General features: G+C 43.8%; 2 protein-coding genes across 3 annotated transcripts in view; both read left to right on the top strand.

Moving 5' to 3' along the window:
* eif3ea (eukaryotic translation initiation factor 3, subunit E, a) overlaps nucleotides 1-19,889 on the top strand; it is a 46,180-nt gene extending 26,291 nt beyond the window's left edge. The window contains exons 9-13 of the mRNA XM_064341068.1: nucleotides 1,936-2,037; nucleotides 7,539-7,648; nucleotides 18,013-18,115; nucleotides 18,693-18,827; nucleotides 19,825-19,889. Of these exons, the coding sequence (XP_064197138.1) occupies nucleotides 1,936-2,037; nucleotides 7,539-7,648; nucleotides 18,013-18,115; nucleotides 18,693-18,827; nucleotides 19,825-19,863 (489 nt within the window). The 3' untranslated portion in view covers nucleotides 19,864-19,889. The remainder of the gene's footprint in view (nucleotides 1-1,935; nucleotides 2,038-7,538; nucleotides 7,649-18,012; nucleotides 18,116-18,692; nucleotides 18,828-19,824) is intronic.
* A 3,585-nt stretch (nucleotides 19,890-23,474) lies between these two features.
* Nucleotides 23,475-24,953, top strand: part of rspo2 (R-spondin 2) — a 54,368-nt gene continuing 52,889 nt past the window's right edge. The window contains exons 1-2 of one of the 2 annotated variants that reach the window (XM_064341081.1): nucleotides 23,475-23,965; nucleotides 24,324-24,676. In XM_064341081.1, coding sequence (XP_064197151.1) covers nucleotides 24,583-24,676 — 94 coding nt within the window. In that variant the 5' untranslated portion in view covers nucleotides 23,475-23,965; nucleotides 24,324-24,582. The remainder of the gene's footprint in view (nucleotides 23,966-24,323; nucleotides 24,677-24,953) is intronic. The other variant, XM_064341090.1, reaches the window with a different exon arrangement.

The following is a 24,953-nucleotide window of genomic DNA, read 5'->3' on the forward strand; positions in this document are numbered from 1 at the left end:
ACACAGGCATTCTTTCTTTCAATTATGTACATATTCATTTTATTTTCTTTTTCCCTTGCACTCTGTCAGACACTCAGTTTACCATGATATCTCACTTACCCAGGGTTTTACCCTGTGTGAAAGGTGGGAACGGGAAAATAATTTGCGATGTTTTGCCCTGGGAGTAATGAAAAGGAGAAAAGAAAACACAGCACCTTCATTTGATACCACATCTGCCTTTGCTGACAGCAACACAAACAACCAAGTCTTTTTTCACTGAGTGTTCTAGTTTGCAGGCCATTTAGTGTGTGAGCATTTATGCCATTTTTTATTATTTATTTATTTATTTATTGTTCTTCCATTACTTTTAGCGCACAACCGTTTCCAGGAGAAATTATTGTGGGGGCGATGGGGCTGAAATATCCTGCCTGCTCGGAGTTGTTACCTATTCCCCAGCCTCTCCCAGCCCAGAGTTTATCAGGGCTCTGCTCCCTGCTCCAGCAGTCTTGAACCCATTATTTTTGATGAATGGCGGCGTGTGCCGTGATTGTAGCGTTCAGAAATCTCCCCGCCAACAACAGTAGCCTCTTCCAAGATCAATGGCTTTGAAACATAAATAAGCACTGTCTACGTAGCCCCTCCTAATCACTAAAACATGTGTTCGTGCGTTCGTCGTCCTCCGTCCGTCCCTCCCGGGTCTTCTTGGGACTTCTCCCGATGGTTTCGGAGGCATGCAAATTATTTAAAAATCTGGACAGGCCCTCTCGGCGTTCTCCTCCGCAGAGGTAGCCTGCTATTTCTGTCCTCAGAAGTGGCGTTATGTGCAGTGAGGCTAGGAAGGGCACACTTTCACCGGCGTTGCTTATTGGCTGGTTCCAGGTTAAATGACTGTGCTAAATGCACTGCACTCAGGTTGTGCGACGTCAAAACTGCACCTAGTTCTTGGGTGGAAAATCAATACAGGAGACCACCGTCAGCACCAGTTCCAAAAAGGCACATTTTCACTCATTGAGGATAGGGGTCTTTTTAAAATGATGCCATGTACTGACAGTGTGAAAGCAGAGTGGGATTTTTTGTTGATTTAAAAAAAAAAAAAAAAAATTTTTAAATGATGTACAATATTTTTTCTGGAAAATTCTGGAGTACCTTGTTTATATGACATCTTGCATGGAAACAGGGGAGACATTATTATGATATCCTGTACTAATGTTTAAAAAGTGCCAGTGGCTTTCCGTTATAGATTTCTTTTCATTGAGTAAGTACTACTCAGCAGTGTGAATTATACAAGTCCCTCAACATCTTTAATGCCTAGCTAGATGCGAACGAGATCATTAAGATTTAATAGTTTGTGCGTGAGGATTGAAACCCACGAGAGGTAATTTCGGTAAAATTACTGCTGAACTGTGCTTTTTTTCTTTCCCTTTCCCCACAGGTCTGAAACTATATTCAGTCTTAAGAGAGCACATATGGCTATTTGTTTTAAAATCATGAATAATTTACTTATTCTGTGTGCTCATGTCTAATCGGAGCCTATCGGTTTGTAAAAAGTTCAGAATTGTCTGCGAATTAACAGCAGGGAAAGCGCTGGACGTAATTTACCGAAAAACGAAAATGGCTTGCGGTTACAGCTCTGAATTATGAGCGCATTGTACAGCCAACCGCTTTCCTGGGGATTCGTATTCCCATAGAGCATCCCCAGATGTATTTTAAGGTGATATTTTTGCCTACAGTGTGGGTCACGGAGTGTTCAGCGAGACTAGCCTTACATCATAGCCTCTGGTATGCCACGTCTTTTTACGCGATATTTGACTCCCAGTCGTGGAGGTTTTATAGACTCAGATACTGAAATTCCTCACTCCGACCATTGCAGCGGAGGTGGTCCTAATGTATTTATTTTATAAGCCCAAGAACCGTTTTGCCATTGTTCTAATAATATTTGTTTCTCGTTCTTTCAAGGAGTCGTACACTTACAAGGACCCCATTACGGAGTTTGTGGAGTGCCTGTACGTGAACTTTGACTTCGACAGCGCTCAGAAGAAGCTGAGGGAGTGCGAGTCGGTGAGTACAGTCCGTGCCCGCCCGCGTGCCGTCCTCTCCTTTATTGGGCCGTTTCTCATCGGATCGCTATGCCTCGGCCCCTGTTTTCCCGCTCTTTTCGTCTGTGCGAAAGTTCCTCGGGTCAGCCCTTTCTGAAAACCACGTGCACAGCCGGCAGTTTGCGCACGCCTCCTCAGTGCCCTTGCCTTTGCCCCCTAAAGTTCAGCCGCACAATGTCGCCATGAACCAGCAACGGTGCTTTCCAGATTAAAATAGCTTTCTGACACTCAGCGACCACAGCCCACCTAAGGAACAAAGAGCGCCCTTCATTGTGCTTATCGAGGAGGGTCTTCATCAAAACTCGGACCTCCGACCTCTTGTCGGCGAAACGTGCAATCAGATCTTGCGGAGTCGTAGTAAACATGGTTAGTCATCATGTCTCTACTCTGTGCTGACCTGCTCTTATGCACTTTTGAGAGTCTTTTAATGGTTTTGCTTGTTCCAGCCAGCTTTTTAAAGCCAGCAGTATCACTATGTCAGTTATGATTCATAATTGGGGATGAATGTTCTCATGGTAGCCTGTTGACTCATCGCTGCTAGTTTATGTGGCCCATAATTGTCCATCTATTGGATACTTAAGAGCGAAAGCTGGATACGCACTTGAATATAGTAGAAGCATTCAGACGCTCGTTAAAGTGAAAGTTTTGTCGCAAATGGCTCACATTAATTTTTGTAATGGCTCGGTGTGTACCTCTTAAGAGCACAGCTGCGTAGTGGCACGGCAACTTTTAGGATGGAGAAATGCTATTTCATGTCCTCAGGAAAGGCCAATCCCAAAGAGGAAAAGCCCGCTGTCTCTGTTGGTAGTGGTTCTGAGGTTGATGGCTGTCTGGGTGATTGGCCTTTGTATCTAATTATGTAGCTCTTTTTGTAAAGAATAAACATAAACTCTTCACCCCGGAAATGTGTGTTTATATAGACAAGCCTAGAAAAAACGGAAGCCTGTTTACTGCTTTGCTGTTCCTGAAAAGCATTGACTCCGTTTGATTTTATGTCGTTCTTTTTTCTTTTGCTCCTGCTGCGTTTGAATTAAGTGGTATGATGACATACATTTTGTGGCTGATTGTTGAAGTATTACTTTATGCATTGCTCTCCTCTGAAGCCTTGAACCATTGAAATTCTTCTTTGAAAGAAGCCAAGGACTTTTATTAGATTTTAAGTCACTCTGGATAAGAGTGTTTGCTGACTTGCCCGTAAAGTAAAAAAGGATGTGTTTCACTGACTTCCCAAACATTAAGAGGCATATTTATTTATATATTGCATTAACGAGATTCGAGACCACTTTCTCTCAGCCTTGGACTAGGATTGACCTGCTAACTTTGGTCTTGGGAACAAGGCGGAGACCAAGACTCTTGGGTCCAGGTTGGAAGTTTAATGGAATACAACGTACAGGTTGTACTAAATGTAGGTATAGTATGTGCATAGGTGTTCTCCAAAGCTGGTGGCTAAGGATAGTGAACGACATTTCATGTATACTGCTTGTCAGGCCATATGCAGTTATGCTGAAATGCCAAAACAATCCAGAGAAAGTTATCAAGCAGGACCAAATGACAACAAGCTAAACACAGCACATTGCTGTAGAACTATCCCCACTTTTAAATATCCAGTCTTTGTGTTCAGTCCAACTTCAGGCAGCTTATTGTTAGCGTTCAGGCGCCAGACCCAATGAGGCCTGTCCAATGTTTAGCATCATTGTTCTTTTGTGAATTAGTTTTACCCGTGAACCTGCAGTCAGATATATATGTGTTTGACCTCCATTTGAAAGGTAACGTTGAAATTTTCTAAATGTGTTGTTCCTTGCTTCTACTGTGGTGGGTGTCCATATTGAAAACATTTTCACTGGTTTTAATAACTACCACAAGCTAATTTCATATCCTTTTTCTGGTTTCCTAACCAACTTCATGGTATCTTTCCCTCGTATAAAGTTCAGAATACATCGATCAAACTCTCCTGCTCTGTTCAAAATGCAAATTGCACAGTCTTCAAAATGTGTTTTTGATTGCTTGAATCCAGACTTAATTTCATACACATTTTTAGCAGGTCACACACTGTACTAAAACAAGAAAACAGCCATGACCAGCTTTTCAGTGCATTCTGGGGTTTGTTACGCTGATGGGAAGGAAATGGTATGATTTGCATTCATTTTCAACAAAATTGTAAAGAATTTTATTTTTTTTAAATTTAATGGCTGAAATATTTCAGGACGGTCTCTTGCACACACATTGAGGACAATGTGGTGCGACAGACTTGCTTCAGGAAGTTCTAAATCAACGACTGTCCTGATGTTATAAATTAGAGGGGAGGAATATGTCAATATCAGACCAGAGCATTCTTTTGGAAGGACATCTCAATTTTTCCGCTTTCGCACTGCATAGTCATCGACTCAGTTGTACAGAAACGCTAACCATTAAGGTCTCCTAACAAAATACACAAAATAATCGCTAATCACAAATCATAAAACCTAATCAGCCAATGTGATAGCCTGTAGTCTTTCTTTCTAATGGTGGCAACACACGTGGATTTATCGTGTCAACACCTCTGACTTTATATTTTAACCCGAAAAGAGAACGAGTGTTGAGATGTGGCCTCCATGGTAGCTGCTGGGTGGTAGCACGAAAGCATATGTAATTATGATTGAACTTGTGTTCAGTAATCTTCGAGAGAAATATGAGCGCACAACGCAGTTAGTCCTGCCAAGACTGGACCGGATCAGCATTTGAAATATAAGACGCGCACCGTGCAGGATTTCGAGACCCTGACCCCTCCATTACTGGTAAGCCGCCAGATTCCGAGAGCGGGCAGGTGTATCCTTGGGTGGCGTGCGGCCTTTCTCTCGCGCCGAGTTTGTTTTTCGAAACCTGATTTGGGACTTCCCTCTGTGGATACAGTGGAGGGGTAATTGAGCTTTCCTTAATGATTTAATAATTTAAACCTGCAGAGACAGCGTGTGCACATAAAAGAGCAACTTTTGGCCATTTGGCCCCTTTTCATCTTTGTTTCCAGACGATAGCCGATTGGAATGAAGAACATCTGGCCTGATCAAATGAGTCTTTCACAGAAGTAAATGTTTATAAATCTTGTCAGTGGTTTACTGTGAGGGTTTTTGTTTCATCGTTCGTTCTTTTTTTTCCAGGCTAATATAAAAAACCTGCAAATCTCTGTCAGCTCTTAACAAAGAAGGAACTTGTAACTAAACTAATTTGAGAGCCGTGTACTTTGATATTTCGAGCTCTCTAAACAGCTGCTGTAACGAAAAAGGCACTGGACGCAAAGCTATTAAAACGAGGTCTTTCCTGTGTAAATGCCTCCAAGACATTTTCTGTTTGTTGTTTTTGGCTTAATGTCAGAAGAAACTACCGAAAATATTACATCCGATCTCCGCAGATACACATCTCTCTCGCACACATCTGCACGTTTTATGAATTATAGCATAATCTCGACCTCCCCACCAATTTTCAGGCCCAGGGAAGTCTGTGACGGAAACAGGCCGTTGCCGCACAACAGGTGCCTGACTTGGCCTCATATGTACCAGCATCCAAGGCCGCTGCAGTTAACCCCAACCCTTTCGTACCCATTCGGGAATTGAGACCCACCATCTAATGAGAACATGGAGAGGGAAACAAGCTCCAGGAAAAGCCATAAAGTACAGTGGAGCCCTCCTTGCATCTGCCAGCATTTTCTTTCTGGTTTCTTTTTTTTTTTTTTTTTTTTCCTTCGCTTAAACACAACCTGCTTCAACATTTTTAAATGAATCGTTTAAAAAAGAAAGACAATATTTTTCCACCCTTCGTGCGTTTTGAACGGGACGACGATTTACTGAAAATCGAAGGGAGAATTTAATGTTGGTTTTCCGTAGGGGCTGCATTCCGAAGGATTACGTGTAACACATCAATTGTGGGCCCATTAAGAGGATGCAAAAAAAAAAGAAAGTCGGTGCAATCATCCAGCCCGCATTCTCCACCTATTTGCACGATTGCCATAATGGCTGGATTCATGTTGCCGAGCGTGTCTTTATCTTTGGCCTCCAACCCCCCCCCCATCCCCCCCCGCCCATCACACAGACGGGCACTAATTGATTTGAAAGGCGGGGTTAGGAGGCAGCTCCATCTTGCGTGCGTGCGTTAGCGCTCCCGCTCGTGCGTGTCTGCGGTCGTTTTTAACGCCGCTGCTTTTCTCGCATGTGCGTGCCCCCTTTCCCCACGCGGAATCGCTGTCAGATGTGCCTGCCTCCCCCCCCCCATAAAAAATCCACAGGTTCTCAACCCTTTGGATGGAGCATAAAAGGTCACTTTTGTGCCTGTTCACGTATCTCGCCCGAAATCCCAGATGACAGCAATTACGGCGTTTAACTGCGCAGGATTTATCAGCGCCAGATAAGCGGCGTCGCAGTTGAAACGGCGGGCTGTCCGATAGCGACGCAGCCGCGGCCTTCTCGAGCAGAACCACAGATAGCGACTCTGGAAGCTTAAGAAAACAGAAGAGGAATGCACAGGTAACTTTTCAAGATGAAGATGGCGACGTTTACTTACCGCTTAGCGCAGTCCGTTAAAAGTACGCCAAGCGGCCTGGACGTGTGCGCGCTCCGTATCTCGAAGAGCCGCGAGATCACGTAATACCCTCCTGGTCGTTTAAAACAGTGCGTGCTTTTCACCATTGATGTTGCTGGAGCGGGCGCAAACGTCAGATTTTTTTGGTGGGGGGGGGGGGGGGGACCGTGGAAGCCGTTGGCGTTTATTGAAGTCGAGGGAGCCGCATGTCGCCGCCGCCGCCTCTCGTAAACGGTCCGGGAGCGGTCATGATTCAGATAGTGTAAATTGGCCCTTTCTGCGCGGCACGGTTGACCCCGCGCCAGTCACAAGATGAGCAGCGATAAGTCACAGCCTCTGCGGTCACGTCAGCGGCTGGCGGCGTTCCCCCCCGTTTCATGTGGGGAGCAGAGGAATTTGGAAATTGCGGTCGAGCGGGAGAGCGTAGTGCGGCCCTGGGACTTTTGCAGATAGGGGTTTTCTCCCCTTTAAGGTTGCTGCCAAAGTAAACCACTTGGCGACTTAAATGTGGCACAAACGGCCCTTTAAATGCAGCGCGGCACGGCGATAGTAATTTTAATTTCTACTTTTCGACTTTAATTTAGCAGTGATTTGAGTTTTCCCACAATTGAATTAGATTGCTCCCCCCCAGTCTATTGAGGAGCTGAAAGGAAACCTGTTACTGTACCGATGCCGTGTTTTTCTGATAATTGCTCAGTCAGAACACTGGATCCTGATTGTCGTAATGAGCTAGAAAAAGAAAGGGGGAAAAAAAAAAAAGTGAGGTCAACTTTCAACTGTTTGTCCTCAGCTCACTTTGTGTGTTCACCTGCTGCAGTCCGACCGCCCCAGAGCCGCGCTCTGGAAAATGCCTGCGCGGTATAATTGCAGCGGTCGAGGTCATTAAACGCGGTCTTTGCGGCCCTTGTGCTGCAGGTGCTGGTGAACGACTTCTTCCTGGTCGCCTGCCTGGAAGACTTCATCGAGAACGCCCGGCTGTTCATCTTCGAGACCTTCTGTCGGATTCACCAGTGCATCAGCATCAGGTGAGTGCAAACCAGAGCAGGGGTCACGTCGCTGTTAAAATGGTCATCCAACTCTAGGAAAGATGTGTCCTTGAAAAACTAATATTATAGACAATACAAGGCTGTCAATGTGCTGGGGATTTGCCCCTGTGCTTCAATGTGCCTGATTTTCTGTTTTATGCATTTTAAATAATTTAGCTTCCGTAGTTGTGCATATATCCTTTACAACAGAAATCCAGTCTGTTGTGAAGCAGTGGGTTGCTTAGCCATTTTCCAAAGCATATAGTGTCCCTGGTTTCAGTGTGAGTGCTGAAGTCAGCTAATTAGTAGCATTTGCTAATCAATTCATTGGGGGAAGACGATTGCCCCTTGAGGTACTTGAATATTCCTTGAATTGTGTATTTGGTTAACTGTGAGAACTCTGTACTATGAAAGATGTTTCTATGAGAAGGGGAAACCCAGGGAACATGTTTGATTGGCTCTGCCAATCTTTTACAAACCAGTCACACAATTGTGTGCCATGCGAACATCCAAACACTTTCCCATTGTTCTGTTTATTTAGTTTCGAGCTGTAACCAAGTTCACGTTGAGTTGTACAGTATAGGGACCGAGACTACCTGCTTCCGACTACCGTCTCCATCAAAAGCCGTTTTGGATCGATAGCGCATATGGCCATTTGTAGTGACATCACCCATCATCTTCATGAATAGTTAAACATGAGGTGCAGCCAACAAGCACTCAGGCAGGCTCTGGCCCCCTCCTTGGGTCACGTGATGCGTAGGTAAGTCCAGGAGATCCACTGCGGCCGGGCCCTAATTACTGTAATGACCCCCTTCAGACCCACAGGAGGCTGCCCGCACCTCCCCCGCTGCCACGGGAGGTCAGGGCCTGCATATTTCCCATCGCTGGGAGATAATGCCACTGCCGAAACCTTTTCGAATGCACCCTCCCCCCCTCCCCCACCTTCCCCTCCCCCGCCCACATACATAGTTATGTCGAGGCCTGAACTGGTCCGGTTTAACCAGGACTGAACGGAACGGACTGACTCTCTCTGCAGTTTCTTTGGCAGTGTGTCTGTCAGGCCGTACAGATCCGTGCAGTGATCCGCCCGGGACGTCCCGCCGCGCGGCGGTTGGTTTTCGGGGCCCGGAGGGTCATGGGGGTCCAGCAGGCGGCTCTGATCCCGTGTCGCTCGAGGCTTCGCTCCTTCGGCTCAGCGCTTCTCTGATTTTGTCCGCGGTGGTTTCATTTGTCACATAAAACAAAATTGATCAACTTTGGACAGCAACCAAAACCAGGAGATTTTTCCCGCACTAATTATTTGTGAGCTTATGGTACAGTATTTGTCTACAAATAGGAAAACATTTTGAAATTGGCAGATGTCTGGTCCAAATCAATTGTGGAGCATGCAGATGCACAGTGTGCAACCTTTTGGGGCTGATTATCCTCCTCCTACACAGTATCACAGTGTCCGGAATAATCAACGTGGCATTATTATTACCATTATTGCTGTTTGTGATATTAATAATAGTGTGCTATTGTAGTATAATCTAAGAAATGCAAACCTCAGAATTAGAGCCTGCTAAGGCACTGTTCTGGTGTGGGCTGCTGTGTGGCTCATCCGGTTAAGGTACCATTCTGGTTCATGGATGAGCCCCGCGGTCTCTGGTCGAATCCGGACCGTGCCAGTTCAGACTGGCCTGCAGCCTCGCGAGGCAACCCATAACGGAGGGTTTCAGCAGGGCAGGATGACTATGTCACTGTGCACACCAGCGCCCCCTTTTGGTAGTTGGAGCGCTTGTTGTTTGCCTGAAGCATCTTCCTGTGAGTCATGTGTGTGTAACCCTACCTTGCTGCAGCTTGAGCCCTGGGCATTCCAAAATTGGAGAGAAAGAAGGGGGGGAAGCTTATAAAAAGAATTCAACCGATCAGTCATGCCCTGAATGGGCCTGGAATTGGCATAGCCAGCTATTTTTTTTCTGTATTATGAGCAGAGTTGACGAAGTAGTACTTGATGCTTAACAGGTTGTTAATTTTCTGTCTACTGTTTATTGGGCTGCGTTTAATCTAATCTTGGAATTTGAATGAACATGTGTGGCTCGGAATGAACGCTGATGCACTGACTAAACCGTGGCCAATTCTGGAGCGTAGCGTTTATGACCCTCATCTCGAGAAAGCTGGCAGACGAAGCGAAGGCAGTTCTGTGCCTCGTTGTCGGAACTTAGGCAGGTGTACAGCATTTCCAGGTTTGTTCTCAGCTCATGCTGTTTTACAAGGGGACAGTTTGCTCCTAATAAAGACTGCGATCCAGTCCCAGAACGGCAGTCCAGTGACGTCGACGTGAGGCGGGAGGGCGGGCGCATCCTCCTGGTTCCCATTACGCCATGGTGACAGAGTTCGGAGCGGAGCGGCGGTCATGTGCTCTGGCCCTTAATGAGCTTTCATAACTAGTAGCTGGAGCATCTGTCCGACATTCTTTTAACTCCTTGCCTAAAGCTGGAGAGCTTGACAGCTGCCAAGGCTAACAGGTTGTTGTACCTCCCAGATTTATTGCACCTCATAAATCAAAAAAATAAATCGACTTCTGTGGCTTTTAAGCCCAAATAGCGTGGCATCTCTTACGGGGTTGGATCACCTGCCCTGTGGTTGTCTGGCGATGTTTGTGATGTTAATCTCATGTGGATAGAGTGAGTTCAAACAGCTTTGCTTGGTTTTGGACAACTAACCCTAACTAAACAATCCTAGAGGATTTTTCTGGAACTGATGGATTGGGTTTACGGCACACAAACTCACACAATACTCACACACGGCTAAATGCAGTGTTTTTAATGTCAGGCAGAGGGTAAGGTGTAAGGGGTTTATTTTTCAGTGCTAGTGCATGTAAGAAATTATACTTTGCAGGCTATCAGTGGAGAGAATGATTGGCTAAATGTTTTATCGGTGTGTTTTTGCAAAGCAGTGGAAGGTCTGTTGTCAAGGTTGAAGAGGGGAATATGATCAGTCTCTGTTGAAATCTCCAGTTGCAGATAGTCTGGGATTGATTTGGAGTCCAGGCCTGTTTGGCAGGCGGTATGCAATTGGATCCATTTAACTTGTTAAAGACCACAAAGGTTAGTGGTAACACTGAACTAGGAAGTTGAATTTGTGATGTCTTTTTTTAATGTATGCACCTTTAGTCAAATTTTAGGAGAAATGAAAGAAAATTCCATAGGTATTAAAAGAACCATGATGTCAGTGGTGCGGTTTTCTATTTTTTTCTCCCCCAAATGTTTTAATTCCATGTCATTAGCTCTTAACTCGGAAGCTCGCGGCATCCAAGGAGCGATTTAGACGATTCTGAAGGATATGTTAATGAAGACATTATAAAACCATTAACTATGACTGAGTTTTTAGCTCGTTTTTGCCAACAGTTTGAGCTAAAAGTGGAGCAGGAGAAGTCAGTTATTTTATGCAAACAGCCTTATGTAAAAGATTTTCAAGTCAAAGAATGACCCCATCAGTTTAGCTTGTACCCAGTAATTGCAGCCACATATTTCTTCCGTCTAGACTTGAGTATTCCCAAGGGCTTATTTTATAAAATGTTTTAATGGAACTTTAATGGAATGAAAGTTTCAAATTAAAATGCTCAATACTTACGGCCTGTTTTCTTATTTTATGGTAATAGGATTAAGTTGTCAGTACTCATTGTAAGCGAAATTCGATTTGGAAGTGTTCATATAAGAATGTACTGCCAACAGTCATTTCTCAGCTAATGTTCACCTTGAATGAAAAAATGTTTAATACATTTTCTAAACGTTTTGTAAATATTCGGACGGAAGTACGACTGAGTGGTGGTTAAAATTTAAGAAAGCTACTGTAGAAATGAATGTGGACCAGTGTTAACACTGTCTCTGTGTAGTTTTACACTGCTGAACATTTAGGCAGGGTTTCCCCCAGAAAAGTTGTTGGGCCCGGGGGCAAGTATCTTTTGACAGTGCCCAAGTATCATTTTTGATGGGGGCCCGGCGCAGGCCAGCGACAGACTGATGGCAGCATTAAGGTAGGGCCCTGTAGTTTCTGTGATAACAGAATCACGGACGGAATCGCGGAATTGAGACTATAAAAAAGCTATAACACAGATTCCATAGGGCCCTACATTAAGTCAGTGCTAAAAGCTGACTGGAGATTTGAAAATATGACTACGTAATGTGAATGTTGTTATAAATAAGTCATTTATTCAACACACATTTTTAAAAATCAACAATTATTTATAGCATAGCAGAGTCTTACAAAGAATCTGACAACAGTGTACAGTCTTGGAATGTTGTGGTTTCAACAACAACAAAATAACTTAAATTTAAATAAATAATATCAAAGTTTTTGCACTCTACAAAAAACTTGAAAAAAGTCCTGATTGGCTACTGATTCTTACAGCCTTGGAATGCTGGGCACATTTCAACAACAACAAAAGAAATTTAATTAAAATAAATAATATCAAGGTTTTTGCACTCTACAAAAAAGTTGTATTCAAGTCCTGATTGGCTACTGAATCTTACAACAAGCCTTGGAATGCTGGGCACATTTAAACATTTAAAAAACTGTCTAAGGTTTTTTTGGCTTTTCCAGTAGGCTACCTTTCCTCTTTGACATTATCCCTAAATGGCACAAAGTAAGTATCTGTGTTACTGACTGTTTGGCTAGCTAGCTAAGTTAGCTACATGACCACGTTGTCATAAAATTTTTCCCAACCGTGAAAACTGGCTGACTTGTTTACATTTTGGACAGATGTGGCTCCTCAGTAAATCAATCGTCGTTTCCGTAGCAGCACTTTAGACACAAAATCCTGAAATTTCTTCTCATTGTGAAGAGTGCCTGAACCTTAACCGTAGCGTTTTTTTCCCCAAAGATGGTATTTATAGATATAGCCTAATTTTGCCGCTGTGTTAACACATTTTTACGGTTGCCGGTCAGGCACTCTTCACCATAAGAAGAAATTTTAGGATTTTTTCCGATATTACTTGTGTCGAAAGTGCTGCAGTGGAAACGATGGATTTACTATGTAGCCACATATGTCCAAAATGTAAACAAGAACATTTTTATGACAACGTTGTCATGCACATCAATGTCATCAAGCTAACGTTATTTATAAACAAGAGAAGTTGTTATTTCGATGGCAATGAATAAGTCATGTAATGTTACAGTATATCGAACGTTACATTCATGCTACTGTTTTAACGTTACCTACACACTGCTTAAGTTAATATAAAAAGAATGTACTTACCGACGAGATGAAGTGATAACGCAGTTTGTAACGAGGTTAGTTAGCCTACTAAATAAGAAATGGTGGCTTGCTAGGTAATGTTAGCTTGTGTTAGTTGGAAGCGTCAAGTGTTGAACGTCACTCTATGCACAATGAGGGTAAAGAACACTGATCTCAGACCTGCTTTCCTACAGTGCGTTCACGTTTTAACCAACAGATGTCGCTGGTGAGCTTTTCAAACGAGCCACCCCACTGTAACTGTAGTTTAAAAAACATCTTAAAAATACATTAAAAAAAAAAAAAAAAAATTTAATTCCCCGATGCTTAGGCCCGGTGGCAATACATTGGCGGAAACCCTGATTTAGGTTTTTGATCACTTAAGTATCATGAACTGTACTTTAATGTTAAAAGCATCTTTCCACATCACAATTGAGTCATTGGGAGACCACACAGCCATTTTGTTTTCTCGAAAAACCAATTTTACCCCAGGCCGAAAAAGGGTTGCTCCAATTGGTCTGGAATCTCGTAATGCCTTCATTTCATAATGGTTAACAAATGTATTTAAGCGTGCACTATTAAAAAGAAAAGTAATTTCTCACTTGCCTTCTCCGTGATTGGAAGTTGCCCAGTTTTGAATCTGACCTCCTGGTGAACACTAATCTTGTCAATGAGACACTCTGGGAACCTGTGCCAAATTAAACTGGGATCAACGACTAGGACTGCTCTAAGCTATATGTAAGCCACCCCAATAACCTCCACAACCAGGAGCAATCATGGTTCGTCACTACTCCTGGGAGTTCTGGCCTGTGGCTGGCGGGTCTAGGTTAAAGTGTAGTTCTCTCCAGAAATCTGGAGCAGAAAGGGTAGATAATGCCAGATAATGAATAGTAATGCCAGCTTCATAAGAGCTTGCCCCCCCCCCCCCCTTGCTACCGGGGAAAATAAACGTCATTACAAGAAAAGCATTGCCAGACTTCTTTCCCCCGTTTAAATTAGATTTACAAACGCACCCCTTTTCATTTAATACCAGCCAGCTGACCCAAGCCCTTTCGGCTACAGCAGGTTGAGGTACTCCTCCACGATGGCATCCACGGTATAGGTTATCTCTGGAGGGCAAAAAGAAATGCATTAGTTATCGGCAGATCTGACTTTTACTTGAGTGACATGCGCCCTTAATCAGATTGCTGTACAAATATTCATTTAATACAATCTTCAAATGAATCTGAACCGGACAGAGCTAGTTTGTGTAGCCATTCATTATTTAGATCTTTGGTAAAGGCCATCTCTGAAGGTTCGTGGCAGCTGTAAGCAGACCCATTCTCTCTCAGTTGGCCCGTCCAATCACATAGAACCACACCAAAATCCCACCTTCGCTCAGATAGGATCCCCATGCCCGTTGTTCCTTCAGGACCTCTGTTCTGTTGCATATTCAACAAGAAAATTCTTGGAAGGACGGGAATGTCTTCTAGCTCGAAGCGATTAGCCATAATGGTTCGAAATGTATTCTTCAGACGTATGGTCAGGAAGTAGCAAGTAATGGACTTACTTTTGCTGCTGATGATGTTAAAGATAATTACCATAACAATGCCAAGAGCAGCAACGTCTTCCCCACATTAAATCATTGGTTTAAGGTCTGCATCTGCCAGCACATTCTACACTGCTTTAGAATGTACCTGCACTGGGAGGTAGGCGGCGTCCCATAATACTTTGCTCCCTCGGCTCAGGGCAACACTTAAGTATCCGCCATCGTGTGAAGCCCTCGTCAAAATGGCAGTGCCGGCCGTCAGACACGTGTTAACCATCACGCTTATACGCACTAGTCAGCGGCTGGCACTTTCTGGAGTTGTTCGGTTCTATTTAATGACCCTGCAAGCAGCAGTTTTTTTTCTCTCTTTCCCCCAGGTGTAATTTCACACAGGTTAAAGCGGGTATAAGTTGGGTGCTTAGGAAGACGAGAAGCGCAGGGCAGGGTGGGTTCGCCGTGTTCCTGGCAGACGAGGCACACGAGTTTGGTAGTCTACTGCCCTTTGTCTCCGTGTTTTGAACGCAAAGACCTTCCCTCTCCCCGAAGGACACGGCCGGCCAGTCTGGGGCTTTCCAGCTCTCACTGCGGGGACTTTCTTAAGGTTGTTTTGCCCTTTCTCTGAATGTTTTTTGGGGGAAACCGTACTGTGTTTCTGTGGGACAGGCTCAAAGGCATCATTTCATCAAGTGTGGTTTTTGAGGTGAAATAACTTTTGTCAAATAAGGAGATTTTTTTCCAAACGGGAGTTCATTAGGAAAGGAGTTTCGGAGAAGTCAGCAGCTGGGGCGACGGTGGCGCTGGCTTTTTTTCCCGCTCGCTCACTGCCTCTCTGTCATTAGCGTTGCGGGAAATTAGATTGAAAATGGCGTGAGAGAATCTCAGGGCTGGTGCTGGCTGGTTACTCACGTGGTCTGCTTCTGACTGGGAAAGAGATTAATGGCGCAGGAAGTGCTGTGGAAATTGGGGGTGAACTGTTTTATATAGCACTCGCAGGCCTCGCCTCTTCGCCCACCGATACGGGCACCGGTTTTCTCAAACGTGCTTGTGCGTACATTTGTGGGTACGAGTGAATGAACACAAATTAAGTAGTTTGTGTGTGTGTGTCTGTGTGACTATGTACAGGTGTATGTGACTCACACACATACACACACAGACTCAAATTAAATAAATTGTGTCTATTTTTGTATGTGTACAGGCCTACAGGTGTTTGTGTGTGGGAAAAGCAGTGCATGGCGAGCGGTTGCCTCTGCAGTCTGGGAGCTGATAATAGACTGGGATTTATGGACCTCTGAAATGAAGCGAGGTCCAGCAGGAAATGTGGGGGGTTTATTGAAAATCCACAGGAAGCCCAGCTGCGGCGGCGATCAAAGGGGTGCCCCGTGCCCCCCCTCCCCCCCTCGGCCCGAGTGACGCATCTCCATCCACAGTATCAAAGACGGACCCGTGGTCTGGCACCAATTTAGAGGCGCGGACTGTAGGAGGGGGGGGAGGACAGTAGCAGGTTCCCTGGCTGTCGTGTCAAGAGGGTTACAAGCAGTATGTTCACTGAGGGAGGACATCAAAGGAGAGGGACTGAGAGCCGAGGTGTGAGCTCGCCGCTAATTGAGTTAGTCCTGGCGTCTGCGCATGCGCACGCACGCTCAGGGGCCGAGCGGGGAGCTCGCCTCTAATCGAGTTAGTCCCAGTATCTGTGCGTGCCTGCCTGGGCACGCGTGCGAACACACACGCGCGCGCACACACACACACACACACATACTGTTCTTCAGCCAAGGAGACCAGAGGGGCTGTGTTAATTAAGCTCACCTTCCCTACCATCCTGCGCCATCTGAATTCCTCATTGGTTCATAATTAGTCTTTCTGGCCTGACAGGTGCCCTTCTGAGATTGTTGTGCTGGGCTTTGCCGAAACGGCACTGGTTTTTTTTTGGGCACGTTAATTAATGGCTTCCGTAGTTTTCGCCTATATTAAGAATAATCGATACAAAATTGAATTCATGTATTTGCTTATGTTTAATAAACGTTACGGGCTTTGGTCTCATTGACGTTTCAGAAGAATGGCCACTTTGCAAGAGGGAATCACGTTTGTCCACGACTTCACTAAAAGCAAAAGGTCGTTGCCTCCAGATCTCCTGATTTATTCAGTTAATATCATTGCAGGCTTTAGGGCTCTTAGGCTGAACATCCACTCTTCTTGTCACAGCTACATAATACGGTGTATTTATCACTAAAAGAACCACACAGCTGTAATTAATGCCAGACGAGATTTCAGTTCTCTTCTGGCCGTCTTCCATTGCCGCACCGTACTGTGAAGCCGAGATCACAGGTTTCGCATGCGTTTCCTTCGACAGTACAAGCATGCCGTATATAAATTCCGCTACTCCTCAGGAGAGGTACCAAGCAAAGGTACCAGGAGCTATGGGGTGGAGCTAGCAGTCATGTACATCACTGACTGGTCAACTGCAGACTTCCTGTAAATTGTCTTTCACAGAGCAAACCAATCACCATTTTAAATACCCAGTAGGTACAAATCAGTTTACAGATTTGAAATAAATAAATTTAGGACAGGTTTACCAAATGAAACGACAAATTTGACTTGACTTTATCCCCAAATAAGTAAGCTTTTACTTGCAGCAGCATATATAGTTCCTGGTGGCTTAATTAAGGCCTAATATTTCACTCAGAGAAATTGAGATGTCTCGGGAATGCACAGAAATAATTTATTCAGATGTTATGCTATGGCTGGTTAAAACAGGCTACTATTCTAGCCAAGCTAGAACATCTTTGTATAGTATTGTATAGGAGAAACAAAGTGCGAGAAACGTATAAGATTCTGGAATGCGTCCTTATCAGTTGTTGAAATCGGATGTTTGACGGCTCCTGTCAACAGTGTTGATTCCGAGCGCTCCTCCCTGCGTTATGGTGATGTTCGGTGACGAGAGGCGCTCCATCAAAGTCCAGTGTAAACCTAGCAATGTATGTGTTGTATACCAAGGCAAACTTCAAAGAAATAAAAACGGACATATGGTAACAGTGTTTTATTTTAGCAATGCAATTTGAGCATTCTTTATTTGTAACGTTATGTTAAATTAAAGGCGAAACAGCATTCTTTCCGTGATTTAACTGAATTAAGCAATTAAATGCAGCGTTCCATCAATGTTTTTTACTCATAAGCTATTTTTTCCTAGCAGCTGGTTATTGTTTGTTGATTTTTGATACTTCAAGCACTTTTTTACTGTTGCTACAGTTGCACGTGTTATTTCAATTGTTTCCCACAGCTGCGCATGAAATATTAATTAAACATTTTTTTGACAACTTTACTGCGACTTCTCCGTGACTTCTGTCATTTTCCATGAAAAACACCCAGACTTAGACATAAACTAACCTAAATTGCATGTTAACAGTTCATCAATAAGTTTTTTTAATGTTAATGGAAATCAATCAAGAAAATTCCTTAATTTCCTTGGGAGAAAAAAAAAACTTGTCTACCGTTTGTAATCTTTGTGTCAGTCAGATGCAGTTTTCGGTGACAAAGCGCACTTGTTGCCTTCCAGGAGTCCTGGCTCAGGCCAGCTGCTGAGAATTGCCTCCTGCCTGCTCACAAGCGCTTTCTCTTGCCTTGCAGCATGCTGGCGGACAAGCTGAACATGACCCCCGAGGAGGCCGAGAGGTGGATCGTCAACCTCATCCGCAACGCCCGGCTCGACGCCAAAATCGACTCCAAACTGGTAAGGCTCCCGGACTTCCAACCCAACAGGTTCATTTCCCCCATTAGTTCACCCTCGGCATCTTAATAAGCTGATAATGGTTTGCAACCATCAATCACGGATGTAATTCTGAAGGACCCTAGAAAGTTCTCTGCAGTTGGCCTTCTTTCGTTCTACAGCCGACAGCTTAGTTTGTATGCGGAGTGGGCAAGACAAAAAGACAAGGTTATGAAAGTCACTCGTGCCTTGAATTTACAGTGCCACAGTTTTTAAATGTATAGGTTACGTCACAAGAATGTCCTACCCTCTATAAACCAGCTCTTTTTGCTGAATAGAGTTTTGTTACGGCGTTGCGTGCGTACAGTCCCCCTGTGCCTTTAACTAATCACACAATTCCCCTGAAGTCTGTAAATTATATACCCTTTTACTGGAAGTAGTAATGGCTAACATAGAATTACCCCAGATATGCTTTGAGAATCAGGTATATCATCTAAATAGCTGTGGTCAGTGTTGTACGAACTCGCTGCCGTGGGAACAATGCCTCCATCTGTGAAGCCCTTCTCCTGAATGCCATTTCTGCCATGTCGTTCTCTCCCAGGGCCACGTCGTTATGGGAAACAACGCCGTGTCCCCGTACCAGCAGGTGATTGAGAAAACGAAAAGCCTCTCCTTCCGCAGCCAGATGCTGGCCATGAACATCGAGAAGAAGATCAACCACAACAACCGCAACGAAGTGAGTGACGTTTGCCCGACGCGAGCGATGTTTCCTCCGGCCTCGCCACTCCTATCTGACACCCACCCCCCGTCCCCCGAACCTTAGTGCGAATCAGGATCATTTACCTGTCAAGCATCTAGTGCCCCAAAGAAATGCTTAGCTTTCTTTGGACAGAATAATTTAAAAAATGTGCAAAATACACGCACCGCTTTCAACAAAGTTGGACATGCTGCTCTGCCATTTAAGTGAGTTTAAAAGTGCGCGCTTTCATCATTCTGGTCCACTTGGCCTTCAAAGCGCTAATGACAGGGCTAATGACAAGGTGTATGGTCAACAGTGCCGTAAAAGTGCTAGACAGGTGAGTCAGCGCGCATGAATAACACCAGCTCATACTGGCTGTTATGAGCTCCTTTCCCTCCAGTTTGGGGCTCGAAGTCGCAGATGTTTGTTTTCCGCGAGGCCTGCGCTTCCACACGCACTGCGTGGACTGCTGAACACTTCCCCAACGTTTCTTATAAGCGCAGAGGCCCACCACGGGGCCTGTCCTCTTAACCTCTTAGGGAAAGGGTCAGGTTTTAGTGAGACTTGTGCTCAAGCAGGGAGGCCCACCAGGTTTTAGGTAAAATTTTTGAGGGTCTGTCCCCTGTACATGAGGGTGAACTGTCATATTTTGCACACACAATGTTTGCTTAAACTGTGTCATTTTGAGTTGCTGTCTTCTGTTGTGTTCAATTACCCTTTGATTGTTCTTTGAATGTCTACAGAAGAGGAGCCTCTTTAGTATATAAATGATGGACCGTTTTCTCACCAAGGAATTTTGTAATTAGCCTGAAGAGGCTGCTAATGAGTGTACGCTATATCATTTGTGCTTCAGGGTACAAATTGGTTACCTTATGCATTTATTGTGCAGTCCGCACGCACGTGCGCACACACAAACGCACACGCACACACGGTCTACTCTACCCCTCTGTTAAACAGTCTAATCTAATGATTTTTGTCACATTTTGTTTTTCAGACACCAAACTGGGCAACTCAAGATTCTGGATTTTATTAAACCAATAATAAGAGGAAAAACTATCATATAGAGCATTCCCATCCTTATACATCCTGCGAGTGTTTTCCGAAGGACAACTCTTTTTGCATTCAGTACAAGTTAATAGTGACTCAATAAAAATACTTTAAAAAAACCTTTTCCTGCATGATTGCTTTATTTCTGGACATTGTAAATGGCAGTTGAGGCTTTAGTGGTCTCACTTTATACATTTGATGAAGTTTAAATGCACACTGAGTCACTGTGCGGAACGGTCGCAAACTTTGCTTTTGTGATGCAGCACTTGTGTGCGTGGTAATCATGAATGTGTGTTTAGTTGGTTGGTTTTTACGGCATTTCAGTGGCCCGGTTTACCATGGAAATGGCACACGAGTAGGTGGGGAAAAGGTAATGGTAGAGTTCCAGAGCCTGCTTGCGTTTTCCTTGCCTGTCATCTTCTGGGAAGGCTCAAGGGGACCCGCAGCTCCATTAGCCACGGAACAATCTATTAATGCACCTGGCTGCGGAGTGAAAATGAAGGCTTTGTGAAAAGGCAGTTTCTGGAAATATGAAGGGATGGCTCAGGATCCCATCTCTACTGGTCACAGAGTGAGCTGACACATTTATGGATCGGTCTTTATGACCGAGGAGAGCGCACCACAGCTGCCATCACTCTTAAAACCCCTTAAAGCCAGACGAGTCGAAAGATGACGTCACCGCCCGCCTTCCCCCGGGAGTTTGGGTGGGTTGGGGGTGTGGGGGGATTGGTTTACCGGTCCTTCACCATGACACGTTGCAAAAATAAAGTTACTGCCTTAATTATTACATCCACCTTAGCTGCGTTTTCTCATGTTGTTTTACTGAAACATGCAAACCAATGCTAGACCTGTGGCTAACAACCTCTCACCACAATCTCTGTCAGTGCCCAAAGTAAATAAGGCCAGCAAAAGGTCACAGTTGCTTTTGGTGCTCCAAGTGCTCTCCACTGTTTTCCCTCTCAAAGGTTGTGGATGTGATTCATTTTTTAATATATATTTCTTGTTCTTTAGCTCAGTTCTATGGCCTTTACAGGGTGGTGTGTGCTTGTGTGGAACCTTTTGGTTCTGTTCTCAGGGCAGACGGGGGAAGATTTCATCATCTGACAAGAAAACCTCTTCCCCTTAGCCTTTTCCGTATGAACGTTTAGTTTTTTTTCTTTTTTTTAAGATTCTGCCAGAACATATCTTCTGGGTTTCTCTGTGCATTGAAACTTCATAGCTGTTAACCATCCCATGCATCCTTGCAGAGTCGGCTGCTGGTATAAACACTGCCGTTGTTTAGGGCCACGATGCTGTCCCCTTGGCCGCACAATTCAAGTTTAAGTGGTGGGTGTGATTTATGTTGGAGCACTATGGGGCCACAGCAACATTCTTGTTTAGGGCCACCAAAACCCTAGGGCCAACTCTGCTTGCTATGGGCTATTATATGCAAACCTAATTGAAGCCAAATCTTTAACTGCAGGAGTTGATAAACAGACTGTCATTTTTAATTAACCGAGGAACATGAACGCCCTGCTACTGTTCCCAGGCCACCTGCTTGTATTTAACCATTGATACGGATTTAATTGAACATCCAAACGGATTGTCATGGTTAATGTATCGTCTGTTTCCTGGTGTGTCAAATTACTGAGGAGAACTTGATAAGATATTGATCAAGCATTACTTTCTACGTGAACTATCTACATTTTACATCGGTCGCAAGATCAAGGGGAGTCAAATACATCCTGTTTGTCAACAGTCTACCACAATTGTATTGTTTATTTTTAAACATACAATTAGCACTCATCAAAAGTCTAAAGCTACTCGACTACAGTACTTCACTGACTGTCTTTGTAATGTTTGGAACTATGTTCCGTGACGACTTTCAGAATCTTGATAAATGTATTATTATTATTATTATTATTTCCTTTAATTCGGAAATGGCTTATTAGGTGTCGCCCACGTCATTTGCCACCAGTGAGTAGCCTATGAGACTAACGACATAGCCTAGCCTACTCACTGTGGCCGCGAGGAACAGCCTGCGTGTTGCTTGGTTTCACGAATTCCCTATTAATTGTTCAATGTGCCAGCCTATTGCGGTTTAACGGCGTGGCGTTATAGCTTTAATAGCTTATGTTATAAAAATATGAATAAAATTTCCATTAAATTCTCAAAATTTCATGCGGGAAGACAGAACAGTTCGGCACTTGCCTATTCGCATATCAGGTGAAAAATTGATAGAAAAACAAAAGATTAAGTGCCACACCTAGTGGCCGAAAGGGGTACAGCTTCTGGAGTACTACATCTGCTGAACTTGTAATTCACCTCAAGAACACAAGGATTCGAAGACACTCCTGCGCAAACCACGGACCACTTCAGGAGATGAACATGTTCCCTCTCGTTGTTTCTTTGTTTATGTAGGCTATAGCTTAGCCGTTTCCTGTGAATTTATAACAGTTTGGAAACTGCGTTTTCCTCCATAAATTTTATTTTATGTCAGTTCATGTAATTTCAAAGTGTATCATACGGTTTATCATCCTATAGTCTGGCGTGAGTGAGTGACCAATAAACACATGGTGTGCAAGTTAGTTTCACGTTTCATTGTAGGGTCATATGAATGTCGGAATACGTGTAGGCTATAGTTCCATTCGCTGATACACTTACAGAATTGTAGACCCCAGGATGTATGGTACTAGAAGGGTATTGTGTGACAAACCATGTTGTAGAAGTAGTCAATGTGTCGAAACATTAATGATACATTTAGGTTATTTCCACAAATAACACTTTTATTATTGGGACGCACTTACGTAGGAATTAAATGATATCACGCAACTGCAGTTCTGTTTCCTGTAACATAAGTAGTGCATCTACTGGGTGCGTGTTTGTATGTATAGCCTATGTATGCATGTAACCTACGGTGTATGTGGTATTTCGGTAATGCAGCTTGGCCTACGTCAATTTCGTTTCATTTACGCACGTGTGAATTTGAACTTAATCGTGGTTTATGTTGTTTCAACAGCACAAGTGTTCAACAAATATTTATCTTTGGACTAACAGACTGTAGCCTACTTGGTAAAGTGACGCTCAGGTAATACCGGAGCAATTGGACGTCGTCGGTAATTTAGTGCCGCAGAAATTAATTCATTAGGGGAAAATAAATTGTATATTAATTGAAAGACCCACTCTGCATTTCAAGATGTCCAGTGGAATTTAAACGCAGCCTATTAGACGGAAGCTTTCGTGTATAGCCTAAGTACCGCCGGACATTTAGCCTGAGTGAAGAGTCTTTTTTGTAGCCTACATGTTATTTGTTAAGCTTCTAAATAAACTTGTCTCCGATAAAGTTGTAACTCCAAACTCCAGCCATTCAATCTCTGTCTACCTTGTATTTCCTATTTGAATTCATTCAAAAATACAGAATTTTCACGGACATCTCCTAAGCGCGCTGTTTAACGTGTGAAACTGAAAATGAGAAACATACGGAGAGTCTCCCCTAAACATACAGCCTACATTAGGTTATTCTTTGCCACCCCACTTAAGGAATTGTGTTGAAGAAAGTCAAGCACTAGGACCCTGAGGGGCGCTGTCTCATATGTAGCTAGCTACTACAGATGCAGGGAACTAAACAGCATGTGTCATCCTCAAAATGTTAAAGAGGAAAAAAAACTGACTCTCGCCAAGGGGGCTTCTAACTCGACGAAGAAGCCCCACAGATCTTGAAGTCTCCACGTGACAGGAGCGGCTATATAGAAAAACCATCCAAGCATCAGGACCAGTGTTGGTACTTAGCCTCAACCGATCGCAGATACAGATATATTATAATGAATTGATAGTCGTTATCGGCGCTAATCCAGTGAGGATAAGGAATTATTGTACCTTAACTTAATTAAATTATCTTAGAAAACAAGACACGCTGTTCAATCAAGAGGGACACAGGTATACGCGGAATCGTTTAAGGAGGAAAATATCTCATTGTAATACGAACGGATCTCTGCTGTCTGTAAAATAACTTTTCGCACACGAGGGATGCTGTATGCACCAAGCCCGCTATGGCTTTCTGAAGGAACTTAACAAGTTTACTGAGGCGGATTTTTCTATCATTCATGCAGGTATTTTCCCCAGTACGGTTTATTTCAACTCTTGAAGTACGCACACAGCATCTTGACCTGTGCTTTTATTGGCTTGGACTTGTAAAAAAAACATTCAACAGCTACGTTTCAATTGCAATCGAAAGGAGTTTGCGTTTTGAGCCAAGTTGCTTCACCTAAAACAGAGCTTTACCCACGTCAGAGACATAGTAAATTAATGATATTGACAGCTAATTGTTGCTTGGTATTTCAACACAATTAGCATTCGGGGGCTTTTAAGTACACTATTGCATGTAGCCTAGATATTGATTGCACGTCGCTTTAGCCTATTTAAATGCTTGGACATCAAAGTAATCCCTTGTTATCTTTTCTTTTACAGAATACAAAGGGATACTTTCGCCAGAGTATATCCGCGCACTTCATAAAATGATATTATCCGGAGGTGTGAAACTATGTTGTCGCTGCTCGTCTAATGCGTGACACGTTGGAATTCAGACTTTTATTTGAACTCTTGATTTGTTATTGGAGAAAGCTCCACAATAAAACACACTGAAGGAATAGGAAGGCTCAGACTCAGAGAATACATACCAGGCATCGGCACTTCGAATTCAAGTCGAAAGAACCTACAAGCCGTCCAGATGCAGTTTCGACTTTTCTCCTTTGCTCTCATTGTCCTGAACTGCATGGAGTACAGTCACTGTCAACCACAACGTTGGAAAAGAAACAAACGAGGTCAGTACAAGAGCGTGCCGTGCATCCTCTTCGTACAAGAAAGTTAATATATGGATGGAACAGATTGAAGATGATAGCATATCGCAAGTTTGAAAAGCTAACTAAAGCATAGTATGTTGTGTTTGCTGAGAATAAGTATGAGGCACATGAATTCATTGCATTTAGCTTGTTGTCTGTAGATGTCCATCCTTGGGTGAAGTTAGATTTTTACCAAGTTTGTACATTTTGTTAGGTGTAAGTCTTGTTGGGTAACTTTGTGTTTCATGTCAGGTCCCCC

The sequence above is a fragment of the Anguilla rostrata genome, chromosome 1 (assembly GCF_018555375.3).
Source record: "Anguilla rostrata isolate EN2019 chromosome 1, ASM1855537v3, whole genome shotgun sequence".
In the NCBI taxonomy this organism is placed as follows: Eukaryota; Metazoa; Chordata; class Actinopteri; order Anguilliformes; family Anguillidae; genus Anguilla; species Anguilla rostrata.